General features: G+C 45.4%; 1 protein-coding gene across 23 annotated transcripts in view; it reads right to left on the bottom strand.

The window, feature by feature from the left end:
• The window catches only part of TCF7L2 (transcription factor 7 like 2), a 181,515-nt gene extending 171,353 nt beyond the window's left edge, over nucleotides 1-10,162 (bottom strand). For 21 of the 23 annotated variants that reach the window (XM_069797003.1, XM_069796992.1, XM_069796996.1 and 18 more), the window contains exons 1-3: nucleotides 9,245-10,162; nucleotides 8,851-8,917; nucleotides 8,522-8,646 (exon numbers count right to left, since the gene is read on the bottom strand). In XM_069797003.1, the coding sequence (XP_069653104.1) occupies nucleotides 8,522-8,646; nucleotides 8,851-8,917; nucleotides 9,245-9,433 (381 nt within the window). In that variant the 5' untranslated portion in view covers nucleotides 9,434-10,162. The remainder of the gene's footprint in view (nucleotides 1-8,521; nucleotides 8,647-8,850; nucleotides 8,918-9,244) is intronic. The other 2 variants (XM_069797011.1, XM_069797016.1) reach the window with 1 other exon arrangement.
• Between the last annotated feature and the right edge of the window lie 5,112 nt (nucleotides 10,163-15,274).

The following is a 15,274-nucleotide window of genomic DNA, read 5'->3' as shown; positions in this document are numbered from 1 at the left end:
AATCCACCTACTCATATTAGAAAAGCAGTATTGACATGCAAGACAGCCTCAGACCAAATCCTGATCCTGCCAGGATGCTCCGCGCTTCTGTGGGAAAGTCAAATACTGCAGAAGCAGGAGCTCGTTTAATAAAGTACCATTGGGAACATAACTTTTTTTTTTCCCCCCAAGAGCGAAGGACGCCACAGAAGCAGCAATATATCAATACGACATTTAGTTGGGTTTGGCCTTTTTCAATACCTTTATCCACTTTTGAAGAAGTTGGCCATTGGTTCAAGACACACGGGGCCTGATCCAAAGCCCTTCGTTATTAATAGAAGCCTTTTTTCCACTGACTGCAATGGATCTTGGACCAAGCCCAAGGAAGACAAGATTTCACAGCAGTAAGAGTGACACACATTCTCCGCATTCAAAAAAAAACAATACGCGGCATTTACAATGTCAATCTGTATAGCGTAGTTTTGTTTGTGTTTTGCTTTTTTAAAATAGGCTCTAGGCTGTTGGATTAATGCACCCAAGAAGTCTCTCTGAAGTTAGAAGGAATTACAGGCAGATACAAAATGCCGTGGTGAGACATGTAATATTCCCAGTGTTTCCCCCAACTAGAATATAAAGGCATCCTCTACCGCAACATTGCTTATAAGTTGCTGCAGCCACACTTTAAAGTGTCCCATCATTATAAGCTCCTCTAGTAACAGCTACAACATTACCCATGATGAATTAATTTGTATTAATATGGCTATCACACGTACTTCCATATGAAACCCATTGTTCTGAAGCATTAATAAAAACCTCACCAAGTGAAGTAACATGGTATCCCTATATTTAGTTTAAAGAAATTTAAAATAAATACATTAAAACAAAATTGCTAATATCTTTAGTACATCATAATTGGCACAGCAAGCAGAAACCCAGTTATCTTCTCAGTACGTATTTATAGCATCACCCTTCCCCATTCATTCCGCATTTTCTTAGAGAATCTGCTGTACCCTACATCTGCAATTCATTGACTTTACAATTTACCACATGTTGAGATGGAGAGGTCTCAGCTCCATTTGAATCACTGCACAAATATGCAAGTGATTTATCGTTTTAAAACTGAAGACTGCAGAAGAACGACTCCACTTTTCCTGAACATTACTCCTTCTGGCAGACCATGAACAATTACAGCGCGTACTAATTAAGCTCTGTAAATGTGCTGTGCCCTGCTAATGCCTACCAGGCCTCAAATTTAGTTGCATGAAGCCAAACTTCAGCCGGCGACTTAACTCATTCAGCACTGCCCGGTTGCCTGAGCGTGACCCCACAAAGAATAAGGGTCGAGGGTTTAGCCGACCTAAAACAAAGGCGCGAGACTGAACAGATTTTGCCGGAAAGAACTGGAGGGGGGAGATGCCGGAGGGGGTGGGAAGCGTCTTGGGAACCAGAGGAACATCCTTGTTGATAACCTGTTAAAAAGGTACAATACCACACCAGCTTTGCAGCGTGGTGCTGGGAGATTCAGATCTGTCCCCGAAGGCTAATAAGTCACAGCGCTCCATTGATTAGGGAAATGCATAAAACCTTCAACAAAACTGTACAGCTATTTGTGGAAGGGCCAAATTGACAGCCCCCTCATTCTTTTTTAAAGTCGGGTTTTACATGGCTCGTAGAAGAAAAACATATGGGCGAAGGAGCACAGCTTTCCACCACACACATAACCCTGCCTTTTTCTTAAATTAGTCTCCAAGCACAACAGTAACCTACAGGGAACCCGAAATCTGCTGGCGAAATTAAAGCTAAAAGTAATACCTAGGCACATCTGAGTAATCACATTATCTTGTTAAAACACACACAACCCCCCCAGCACAGACAAGACAGCAGCACTTCAAATTTGACCGTCCACTCCAGGAAAGCATGTTTAATGGGGAGCGAGCCGAGAATAACGAGCTTTGCCGAGTGAAGCAGTGTTTCTCCTCAGGCCCCAGACCTTCCTGACACTGAAGAGTCAATCCCCAGACCCCAAATTTCCCCTCCAACCATCAGTTCAAATACTGGCGGGTTCCCCCCGCCTCCAAGTTTCTAAGATTTCCCCTCCCGCTCCAACATCCCTTCTTTGTCCTCCAATTACTCTCCAGAGGCCCTGCTCTCCCCCAGTCACCCCCTCCCAAAACACCCCCTCAGCACGTCCCCCCGCTCTCCTCACCCCTCCACGCCGACCCACGCGTCCAGCCCACCTTCCCCTTCCAGCAGGACACGGGGCTTCTCCCCTAAAAACCGCCTCTAACCTCCACAACTGAATTCATTCAACGCATGTTTTCCCTTAACGTGGGCTTTTGTGGAGGTTTATACACATAGAACGCTCCGATATACGCCTTTCCAAGCATCCACCTTTTGCATAAAACCTGATGCAAATTTTTTTTTTTTTTTTTTTCTCTCCTCCCCTGGCTCAGTGGTACGTGAGAAAATTAAAGGACGTTTCCAGGTGTCATCTGTCTTTAAATGTTTGCTTGTGTCGGTATCTAGGAAATACTGCACAATACTGCCGAGACCTCTGTAAAGGACACAAGCTGTGCGAAACTTCTTCCCTCCTTCAGCCTGGCTGCGTCACCCACAGCCCAGCCTTTACAGCACTGCAAGTGTTAATTATAAACTTCAGAGCCTACGTAAAAAAAAAAAAAAAGCAAACCAGCAGTTGGGAGGAGGAGCAGAAATATTCTTTGCTTTTGGGTGGGGAGAGAGAGGATTTCCATATCTCCCCCCCACACCCCCAGCACCACACTCCATCTCTCATTGCTTATAATTAGTGAAAGAAATTTGACCCACTGCCAGTGTCTGTGGACCTTGGATATTATAAGGCCAGCGTGGCGTCAAATATCTTAACATTCATAAGTGTTATAGGCTGTAAATAAACCCCGTGGATTTATGACCCTGCGGTGCTTGCCAGCAAACGACTGTGGCACATTTCTTTCAGCAGACCTGTCGAGGTGCAAGTTTGCCTTTGGTTGTAAAATTAACCATTTCCTTCACAAATGTGCCCAATTAGAAGTCAAAGTTTTAAGGCTTACTTACATATTTGCCAGGACGCGGTACTGAGGAGACGCCCGGGGAACAGAGCTTTAAAGTGCCCCCCAAACCTCACACACACACAGACACCCCCCCCCAAAGCAAAACTTCTCACAACAGCCCCAGTGTGGGAGCAAAGCGTCCGATTTCACCAAAAAACGCTGAAAAAAACCCCAAACCGACGACCCGACCGCTTTTATATTTATAGGTGCCTATCGCCAGCCCTGATTTTTGGCTGCTCTGAGGCTGGGGGGGAGCAGGCATCTCCCCCCGGGGCTGCGCCTGGAGAAGGCTCTCCTCCCTTCCCCCAGGATAATGTCATCTGCTTCCTGTGTAGGAGAGCATTTGCTAAATCCAGGTTGTCTCATGCTTAACTGCCAATAATCCAACTTCCACATAACTCCCAGACAGCTGGGAAAAGGTCCTCAGAGTTTTTAGTCATGGTACAGAAACACACGTCCGCACAAAAAATCTGCAGCTGTCCTTTTTCTCTACACCACATTTTTTATCTGATTTTGGGGCCCAGTCATGAAAGTCTTGACAAATTTAAAACATTTTTACCTACATTCTGGTTTACAAGCTCCAATGAAAGCTGCAACATACTCCTTCCCCCCTCCATCTTCAACTGACAAATCAGCACATATTTGCTTGAACAAAAAACGAAGAGGAAGGAGGAAAAAAAAAAAAAAAACCACCCCACTCAACATCATCAGTCCATGTATGAATGCATTCAAAAAACCTGGAAAGGCATCTACTGTATTTTTTTTTTTCAGTACAGATCAGCCACTGGTGCACCTATTAAAATTGTTCGATTTCCAAAGCAAATATTATTTTTAATGAAGTGCAGTCCTGCAATTATCCTGTACACTCAAGTAACAGTACTGCATTATATTGTTTTGCAAGGTCCCAGAAACATGAAACTTTTCTCTAACTAATTTTCATAGCCCCCTAAAGAGAAGCTGATTGACTAAGCAATGCAGCATTCGCTCCAGAATGAAATCTTATCAGGAAAAAAACAAGAAGGAAAAAAAAAAAGCATTAAAAATAAATCGGCTTCTTTACTGAAAATAAGTTAACAAACACAGTCTGTTTGCCATTGTATACCAGCTATGCTAATGCTATAGCAGAGTGATTCAGCAATCTACCTAATTAAGCATGAGGAAAGTTTCTGTATGGAGGTTCCATTTGATTTACACCACAGGATCATCAGTTCTTATTTAATAGCTTGTTTTTACACAAGTCCAGAAACTTTATTAAAAGCATGTCCATTCAATATTTTTAAAAAAAAAAACAAAGCGAATAATTCACTCTCCATTGAATAGCTATGTATCATAAAGTACCAAAGTGCTGACATACGAAGTTGTATCTACATTATTAAAGTAGCTGGTGGACGTTAATACTATAATCCGTACTGTAGACATTAAACCTCAACCATAAAGATTAGTAAAGAATTAATATTGTCACATTGAGACTGAAACCTTAACACGCCAGCCATAAATATTTCTGAAGGAGATGAAAAACAATTAGCATAAATACCAAAGAAGGGCAAGAACACCTGTTCTTTTTCAGTGCGATAAGCATTTTATTGTTCTCTATTTAAAATGTAATGACCTGTGTAATTACAGTAATATTACATTGTATTGCAAGGGCTTGGAATGTCACACTTTGAAAAGTGTTGTCAAAACAATTGGAGGGAGGAAAAAAAAGGACCACCGTTAACCCTTCACACCCCAGGGCCTACAGCTTTTGTATTAGGAAGGATTATGTTGTTTGATTCAGCAGATAAAGGAAAACATCCATTTTCCAAGTCAATTAAAGAAAAAAGTTTCTTCCTGAACGTAAAATCTAGGCAAGGGGGCTGCTCTCCACCACAGCTATTCCCAACTCCCAAACTTCAGGACCAAACACAAGCTTCACTCCTACAGTCTCACTCAGCAAGCAACAATTTAGGGGAAAGGAAAATGCAACAGCACTAGTGAAAAGAAGAATATCTGCCAGCAGGGTTTTCTCAAATCACAACGCATCTATTTGCTCACCGAAAGCATGAACCGAGCTCTAAATTTAGGGTAAAAATTAAATACACCACTTCTTCATTTTCCAACTCTGAAAGGAGAACATTGTCCCTAATTATCCCTAACAGGCAGCTACCCCAGACCCTCTGCAAGCGTAGGTATGGAACTGGCACCCTCAGATGCATTACTTCATTACTATTTGACTAGACCTCTACTTAATACACATCTATTCTCAAAAGCAATCCACAGTATTCTATCAAAAGCAAGATTAACATGCAAAAAATCTGACCCTTAAAAATAAAATTATTCCTATCAAGCTTCATAAAGAGTTTGCAGTATTTAAAGCATTATTCTTGAGATAATATATTATTCATCATAAGCAGATTTTATGATACTTCATAATTCTTCGCATTCCTGAAGCAGTAAAGCAGAAATTGCTACCCACGAGTTTGCTCTTGAACAGACAATTACAGGTACATTTACAAGACACAATAATCCCGCTACACCCCCAAATAAAACAAAAAGGAAAAAATCCAGGGAAAAAAAAAAAACACAACAAAAAAATAAAACCACACCCACAGACCTTTAAGATTCTACAACAGCAAAAGGAAAGGAAAAGCAATTTTGCTATGTAGCTGCATCACCTTCTTTACCTTGCATGCTCTAAAACTTAACAAATATGGCTTCAGGAAAAACTACATAAATAAAAATAAAATTGGTAATTATGCAGAATCACCGATACCTTTTTAACCTGTATTTAAAAAAAAAAAAACCCAGACAGGAGAAAGATCTAGTTCGTCTAGAATGGAAAGCTGGTACAGCAGAGAACTAGAATCCACCTAAAAACAGTGTGTGACAGACAACAGCTATCCCGCTGAATCTTTCTAATGTTCTGCTCTCAGGCCTAAATAAACAACTTTAATTTTTCCTGGCTATAATTAAGTGGCAGGCAAACAAACAAGCACACGGAATGTGAAAGAATAAGGTTAAGAAGATAGGAGAAGGTTGCTGGAGCCTGGATGTGGAAATAAGAAAACTGCCTATTGAGTGTGGAAATATCCTTTCAGAATCCATCTGATAACACAAGCAGGCCACCTGCTATACCAACAATAAAACAACCTGTACTCTTTTGTACAGTACCTTTAATTCACACAAACCCAACATTCCTATGGAGGCCTTTTGTAACTGGGGGGGAGCAAGGGGAGGAAGGATACTTCCAGGCAAGCTAACTGCTGAAGGATTCTGTCTTCACACGCTAAGGGAAAAAGGATCTGTAATAAAGGTAGTAAGGAAAAAATAAAGAACCGTAGCTGTTGCAAGAAAAATGCTTAAAGAAAAAAGCAGCGGAGGTGTGCTTCCTATGAGCCTACACTTGGAACAGCGGAATGCACGTAAGGTAAAAAGGAGAAATTAAAAAAAAAAAAAAAAAGGAATACAAAGCTTCACAGTTTGTAACAAAGTGATTTGTAACAAAGATTGTTTTGCCATCTGGATCCTGGTGCTTATAGAATTTGGAATTTATCACCATCATCCATATACATGTGGGTGACCGCATTCAAAAGGAAAAATATAATGCATTCAGCCCCTGAATTCTCCTCCCAATCATTACAATTGCAAACTGCAGTTACCCCTATGCTACTGTCCCAGCAATCAACCCCACCACAGCCCTAAATACATGCAACGTCAGAAAACCTCCCTTACTATCCCCGTCACTCTGCATTTACTAATCTGTGTCTCCTGACGTTTTACTAAGTGAAAACAAGACTGACCCGATGTTTAATATTTTAATGCTTTAAAACACTTGTAGATCTGATACACTGAAGTTGTCCAAGCCCTCAGTCATTAGTACGGTTTCAACATCTACCAAACAGTAGATCTATTATTGTAAATCACTATCTCGTGTTACCACAAGGAAAAAAAAAAAGTGTATAAACACACATGGTGGGGACGCTTCAGATTTAGAAACACCCAGAAGAAACAAAACAGCAACGCTAAGCCCATCGGTAGGAACACGTAGTATTTTGTAGTCCCAGTGGATTTAGCCGTTTTAGCTAAAAGATTTTTAAAAGCTCTTGAAAAGGAAAGAAAAGGTGACACTTGAGAAATCTGATGTCAGAGCAGAGCACACCGTGGGTGACGCTACGAGCGGAAAACCAGCTGGGACTACAAACAAACCCACCAGCAGCCCCCAAAGTTTCCTGGGATCTGGGCTAGAACTTGCTCTACCTCCAGGCACAGGCACGCAGACGAGCACACCCCTGCCACTGAACCCGGGGTTAAAAAAAAAAAAAAGGGAAAAGAAAAACAAAACCCAAAAACCAAAACCAACCAAAAAAAAACCAGCCAAAAAACCCCAACAACAAAAAAACCGGACGCTTTCAGCAAATTGTTTTTCTGCCAGCATACTTCCAGGAGGAATTTTGCTCGACTTGTTGGATTATTTTGTTGTTGTTGTTGTGATTAGGAGCTAAACGAGGCGATTTCAGTTTCCGGACTCAGCCCTCTGCTCTGCTCTAACCCTCGGGTGTCCCCCCCACACACCTCCCACGCTTCCCCCCCCACACACCACCACCACCCCCCCAGCACCGCAAGGCACACACGAAGACAGAGCCGCTTCGGGGCTGCTCACCGCGGCACAGCCCAGGTGAGGAGGGGGGGCCCCGCCGCCCCCGGGCAGGGGGACCGCGTTCCAGTCGTGTCCCCCGTCCCCCCCCCCCTCCGGGCCCGGCCCCGGGCTCCCCGGCAGGCGGCGGCGGGGGGGGGCGCGGCCGCGGACTTGGCCGCGGGGGCCGCCCGCGCTGAGACCGGACACAACTCGCGGCGCCCACGGCCGGGAGGGGCCGTTTACCCCGCGCGGGGCACAACGTAAATCGCCGTTCCCGCAGGCCGGGGGCGGGCGAGGGCAGGAGAGGGTTAAGGGGGAGGAAAGGGGAGGGGGGAAGCCGGCCCAGCCGCCACGGAGGAGGGCAGGAGGCGACGGATCACCATGGAAAACGAGGAGTTCGGCGGGAGCGGATCCCGGACTCGGCCGGGAGAAAATAACTCCCCTCCCCAAGGAAGGGGAGAGGGGAGGGAAGGGGGAGGGGAAAAAAAAAAAAAAAGTAACTCCTTGATTATTTTTTTTTATTTATTTCCAGTTTTGTTTTAAGGCTGGATTAGGTGTTTGGGTGTTGTTTGGGGTTCTTTTTTTCTCCCCAACCCCCCTCAAGGGAGGGCTCCAGAAAACTGCCCGCAAAACTGAAAGTAAAAAAAAAAGTAAAGAAAAAAAAAAAAAAGAAAAAGAAATATGGCGAAGTGTAAACAAACCCCCTCCCGCCGCGGCCCGCGGAGTTTGGAAAGTTTGCGGCGCGGGGGAGGGGGCGGCGGGCCGGGCCGGGCGAGCGGGGGCAACGGGGAGCGCGGCGGGAGCTGGGGGGGGGAAGGGGGAAGGAAAGGAGTGGGGGGAAAAAAAAAAAGGCACTTACCGTTCTCGCCGTCGGAGAGAGCGATCCATTGGGCAGATACGGGCTGCTGAGGTCGGGGATCATTATAAAGGGATAACCCGGGTATGGTGGGCCCTTAAACAACCCTCCATCTTGCCTCTTCGCAGCTAACATGGCGGGGGAGACACGAGCGGGAGCGGGGAAGGAAGGGGGCAACAGGGGGGAAGAGAAGGGAGGGAGGAGGGGGGGCGGTGGGAAGGAAAACTTTTTTTAGAAAGTGTCCCAAAAAGAGGAGCCGGGCGCCCGGCGGAGGGGCGGCGGGCGGTGCGGGGCGGGCGGGCGGCGGTGCCGGCCGGGCCCGCCGTACTCACCTTCCTCTAAACTTTCCCGGGATTTATCTCTGAAAGTTTCGGACCGAGGCGGGGGCCGCCGCTCCGCCTGGGAGCGAGCCGGGGGTCGGCGTGGGGCAGTTGGGGCGGGGGGGTGGTTGGAGTGGGGTTTTTTTTTGGGGGGGGGGATGGGAGGAGGGGAGGAATAAAAGGCGAAGAAGAAGGGAAAGGTGCGGGGAGAAGGAGAAACAAACAGAACAAAACAGAAGGCATCGTTACAAGTTGGTGCCGCGGAGGAAAGTTGGGCGCCGGCGGGAGCGGGACCCGGCGCGGCTCCCCCCGGCCCCGGCGCCGGCCGCGGCCCCGGCGAGGCAGCGCGGCCCCCGCCCGCCCGCCCGCCGCCCCGAAACGGCCCCGCGGGGGGCTTCCCCCGTACCTCCGAGTCTGAGGAGCTGTTTTGATTCGTTTCTGATTCATTGACGAGAGACGACTTGACATCAGCTAAATCCCTCTCCGCCGAGGAGTTCTCGGAGATCTTCTCCTCCTGCTCCCCTTCGTCTTTGAAAGAGATCAGTTCATCGTTGGCGCCCAGGTCGTCCCCTCCACCGCCGTTCAGCTGCGGCATTTTCCTCCTGGCTCACCCCACCAGCAGCAATTTTGCAAAAAGGGGAAGGGGGGGAAAAAAAAAGAAGAAAAAAAAAAAGAGGGGAACGGGGGGGGAAAAAGGAAAAAAGAAGAGGGGAGGGGGGGGAAAGTTTGCACCAAAAAAAGAAGAGTCCAAGGTGAAAGTTTCTTTTTTTTCCCCTTCTCTTTCCTCCTGGGGAGGGGAAAAGAGGGAGGAGGAGGGGAGGGAAATGTCTCTTCTTTGCTCCTTTGCACCAGTGACTTTAGGCTTCTTCCTTTCCTTCTTCGGGATTTTCTCTTTCTTTCTTCCAGGGAGCTGGTCGGCGTGCACTGCGCGCACACGCACTCACACCCGCGCACGCACTCACGAAAAAATTAATAATAATAAAAAATATATAGACCGGGGGGAGGGGGGGGGCGTTGGGGGGAAAAAAAAAAAAAATGCAACAAACAAACCCAAGAAGTCAGCTGTAACGGGGGGGCAGCCGCCGCGGATATTGGGAGCCTGTGCCGCTCGGGTTTGAGTGAGTTGAAGTTGGACTGAGAGCTTTTCAGTTCAAAGGCGGCGCTGATTGACAGATAGAAAAAGGGGGATCGAAATCCGGAGGAACGGAGAAGTCTGGGATCCGGGATTATTGACAGGGAGCGAGAAACACACCAGGCACTTAATGAGATGCAGGAGGGGGCGGGGGCTCCCCGGTGACGTCTGCATAAATAAACAGGTCTGGGGCGCGGGAGGGGGAGGAGGAGGAGGAGGAGGAGGGTGGGGGAAGTAGGAAACTAACAATGATCCTTTTTGGCATGGGAGCGGGAGGGCGAGGGGAGGGGAGCGGGCTGCGGGGGCGCCGGGGGGGGGGGGGGCGCCGGGGGGGTGGGGGGGAAGGCAAAAAAAAAAAATTTTTTTTTTTTTTAATTAAAAAAAATTTGCACTGTAGCGCAGCGCTGCAGGACGGGGGGGGGGGAGTGAGGGGAAAAGCACCCAAACGAGTGCCCCTGCCTCCGCTCTTGGAAAGCACTAACTTTTACATACTGAGCATTAATAAACATATCATCTCCATGCAGTCCGGATTCTCCTGAAGGATGTGTGCCCTTATTATTTGTGTACATGTGACTACAGGGCGGTGGGTTGGTTGTTTTTTTTTTAAACCGTTAACATTTTTCTTGCCACTCGTTGGAGGTAAGAAACTCCAATCATAATAAACACTATAATGTAGTAAAAGCCTTTTTTTAAGCAGCACTTGCTCCTTGCATTTATTATGGTTATAACACGCAGGATGAAAATGTGCGAGATCACTCGCTGAAGATCAGATATTTCCAAATTATGGCAAGGCATAATATTTTTTGGTCCTTGATGTAAAAAAAAAAAAAAAGAGGAAGAGGAATGTGACTGCTCAGAAGTTAATTAGCATGGCAGGACGGAGAATCAAGGACTCCCAGACTTCAGAAGTGAAAAGTTGCGGTGGCGTAAACATCACGCTGGGGGAAATCAAAGCGAAAGCGGGCCGGTCCCCGCGGGCAGCGGGGGGAGCCGAGGGGTCCGGCCCGGCCCGGCCGCGGGGTCCCCGCCGGCTGCGGGGGCAGCGGAGCCGCCCGCCCGGGCGAGGGCTGCTTCGCTCCGGGGCTTGGGAGAGCGTTTGTGTGAAGTCACTTCGGCAGAGCTCTGCCTGCACGGCAACAAAACGGGGAGCGGAATAATGCAGATGCAAGAGGTGGCATCTGTTCCCCGAATATAATGTGGTGAGGGGAAGGGGAAAACAAATTGATCTTCCAGCAGTGACAAATTGTAACAATGGACGAGTCAATTGGAAACTTTAACATGGGCGAGGAACAAAAGGAGGGGAGCGGGGGGGGGGGGGGAATGACAGTAATTTCAATGGGAATTAGTAAATTGCCTAATGGAAATGGTGTTTGAAAGCAAGGGACGGGCTGTACTAAATAATCCAAACATTCCTCCAGAAATCTAACCTGCTGCTCATGCTAAGGGCCATTCAGCACATAGGGTTTCCAAAACAAAGCCAATTTGTCATGCAATATTTAGGGAGTTTGGGGGTTTCAGCTAAACTGTCTTCTATAAAAAGAATAATAAAAATAATAGTACAGAGATCGACAAGGCTAACACGAATTCTCAGGCATTAAAAAGTTCACATAGAAATTTGCATACTAAAGGGAAAGATGCAGACAAAATAGAAATAAAAAAATCACTGCAACTTACAACTTTAATATTAATCAGTAAAGCAGAAGTAGAGTGAAAGGAAGCATGAAAAGAAGTAAAACAAATGTGTACATTTAATCAGACAGGATTGCATAGGACACAAAGAACAGGGCTAATTAGTCTCAGCAGGTAGGGACTAACCTTCAGACTTCATAAATAAATAAGTCTGTGAACAATGTCTAAGTGGGAATATGGAGACAGAAAAGGGATTATTTCAAGACACCAAGTAAAAACATGAAGAATGAAATACTTCACTGTTAACTCAATGTACAAATGCATTGAACAGTTTCTTTTTCCACTGGTCTTTTGACTAACTCGCTTTTGACTTTCAGAGATTTCACTAAATAACTGTCTGTGGGCATGCACACCATTTGCCCCTGATTATGTACTTACTGTCTTTGCTAACTAGTGCCTTGCGGAGTGACACCTTAACAAATACTCTCCATTTTTGTTTGCCTTTTGATTTTTAAAATGCCTTTATATCCCAGAACAATATGAGATTAGAAATACAAATGTGACAGACTCCTATTTACTTTGCAGGGCCATGTGTTATAATTTGATCCAAATGAACAAAAACAGTTGCACAGTTTTGTTTTGTTTTTCAAAGATCTTTTTACAATCTGCTGCGGGTGGTTGGTTTTTTTTTTTTTTGAAACAAGTACACTTTTGCTCCAGTCCCAATGTAGTTGCTAACTACTTATTAAGCATCATCAAAAGTTGGTGTTCGACAGGCCCAGTCCTTGCCCAAAGCTGGTTGCAGAAGAAGGGCCTGATCCTGCAGCGCCTCACACGCGTGAGTAACATTACCGACAGGCTATTCGTGAGGGTGATGACACACCTGGACTACTCACGCAAGTAAGGTTACTCACACGAGTAAATGTCGATAGACGGGAGCTCGGCGTTGCTGGCCCCGAGGCCAAGTGGTGGTCCGAGGTACAGAAGTTGGCTCTGGTGGCCTCAGGCTGGAAGGCCGAGGGGCCGTGCCCCAGCTGTGGAAGGCGTTACCCCTGCGCCTTTGCACAGCTGGAATTTTGCCACCACAATGGGCTCAGAGGAGCCCCACGAAGGGCTAGGGAACTGCTTTCTAGCTCTCACGGCGGCATCAAGTTCTTCCTATTGCAAACTTCCAGGGTTTTGTTTTCAAACTGCAGCTCATAGCTAGCTCGGTTTTGAAGTCCAAGTATTGTCAATGATTACTAAACCGACATGGTTTAATTAAGGCAGTACAAGTCACTTAGAATAGTTTATGCGTCTTATTTGTTATCATTTTCCTTTATGTAACAGTTCTCGTTTTGCTCAGGGAAGTGAGACCTCTCCAGGGGTCGATAGCACCTCTTGAGTGGTAAATTCTCAGCTGGTACCTTAGATTAAAAAAAGTATAGTGTTTAACAATGAAAGAAACACAAATTAAGAAAAAAAAGTCAAACCAATCCACCGTACGAAGCAGAATTTATTGTTTGGATACCCCATTTTAAGTAACAGCTGGTGAGACAAAACCAGGTGCTCCAAGTTCAGTCTTCAAGAGATGTTGGCTTTCTTGTCAAAGCTGACCCCAGCACAGTTGAAGAAGTGGAAGTGCCTCTCTCCAAGCTTTTGTAACTCCCACAACTTGGTACGATATACCAAATGCGGAGCAATGGGTTTTGGTTACCAACAATGCTGTCCCCATTTCACACTTTGGCACGACAGTTTGGTCCCGAGAACCCTGCAGAGTCTCATGAACGGCAATGGCGAAAAAGCACGTGAGGTTCGCCTGCCAGTTTGCATTGCACTGAACTGGAGAGGGAAGAGGTTGACCAAGGGCAGCCAAGGAAATTTATTGTTTTATGAAGAATGCTTTGGAATCTTTAACGTCTCACTGGAGGCCCAAGTCTGTATTGGAGAGATATGGTCTGCTAACTGCCAGCTGGATCTCCTGGCTAATGTTTACATATCTGGGGTGAGTCATCCATTTTCATGGTCTTCTCCAAAAGGTCCCAATGTAGGTTGCAATGTGTAAAATTCAAGTTATTTATTTTGGAAAGATAAAAGGACTTTGGTTGACCAGGCTGGGATTTGAGTCTACAGCTCAAAGGAGTCCGTATGTTTACAAATAATCTTGGATCATTAAATCTGCTCTGAATGTCAAAAAAGATTTCAATATTGAAAAGGTTCCAATGACACGAAGCAAACACATCTGCCCAGTGCCTTACCAGTACTGGCTCTTCCAGAGTGAGCAAAGAGGGGGATTTTTTTCTAGGGCAGACAAGATCACAGCATGAAAACACGGAAACCATGGCTTCCTTCTGCAGTCATTTGCATTGACCGAAGCAAGCACACGTGAAAATTCAAGAAAGCTCTCAAATGGGAAAATATCAACAAACAACCAGATCGTGGTGCTACTGCTAGATTTCTTTGTGCCTTTAGATTTCGCACATACTGGCCAGGTTACAATGTGTTGTTTGAGCATTAGGTGTGGGCTTTCTATTCGCAGCTGATGGAGAAACATTAGAAAATTAGGTACCAAAAAACCTCACACATTGTTTGTTTTCAACCTCGTAACACAGCCTAATGTCTCTCAATCTATGCTCTGCTTCCCAAGTCGTGGCTATGGCTCAGTAGGAACATAACTCTGTTCTAGCGCCTAAACCACAGCTGTACCTCTTGCTTTTGTTAGAGATAATTCTGTCTAATAATAAAATGGTTAATGGGGAGAACTATGCATTCATGCAGGGATTATTCACACTTTATCATGAGGTGATATCAAGCACTATAGGAGTGAATGACAAGAAATAGGCTTCTGAAATACAGAACCCTCCATAAATATACCATTTTTATTGACAACATGTCTTTTAACCCTAATAGTAATGGAAGAAATCCAATAAATGAAACATTTACTGCATAACTTGCCTTATTTTTGGGTGGTGTCTGATTCGTTTCTAGCTGTCTCTAGAAGATGTTTTTAGCCTAATTTGCTCCCTAGAAATTTCACTCACTAGAGTTATACATCTATGACGTTTTATTGCCTGAAGCCAAGTCTGAATAAGAACTTTCTTAAGATATACTTATCCTAATGTCAGTCTACAAGAACTGGGCTGCTTTAGTTTGATTTATTTGTGCAACACAGATATATGTGCACCTATATAGCTGGCCATTGCCTCAGACTGGATCAAATATTCGAAACAGAAACAAATAAATAAAACCAGCAAGTTTAGCCATGTTTAGTTATAAATAGACACTCTTAAGGTAATCATGCTTAGATTTGTATTTATACGTCTCTGTTTTCCAAACCAACCAAAACAGTAGTCCATTACATTTACAAAATACTCTCATTTCACAGGAAAGGACTTGAGCGTAGATGTCTATATGTACATGCTCACAGGCAAACATCAAACACTAGCCAGATGCAGTATGCTTCTACTATCTAAGAAATACAAGATGGCATTAAGGAGCTGGAGCACAGAGGTCACTGGCTGAGATTGCAGACCACTGCCTGGCTGCTTCCCTGGGCTCTTCTACCTGTTGCTTTTGGCACCTACTTGGGCAGTCAGTGCTTTGGAGTAAGGGTCCTCTTTTTGCTCGGTGGTTTTGCTGGGATACTGGCCCCTAAACAGAGTTTGTGGACGGTATGGTGATATAGATAATAAAATG

Source organism: Haliaeetus albicilla, chromosome 11, assembly GCF_947461875.1.
Source record: "Haliaeetus albicilla chromosome 11, bHalAlb1.1, whole genome shotgun sequence".
Classification (NCBI taxonomy): Eukaryota; Metazoa; Chordata; class Aves; order Accipitriformes; family Accipitridae; genus Haliaeetus; species Haliaeetus albicilla.
The sequence above is the reverse complement of the archived record's forward strand: the minus strand, read 5'-3'. Positions and strand labels throughout refer to the sequence as shown.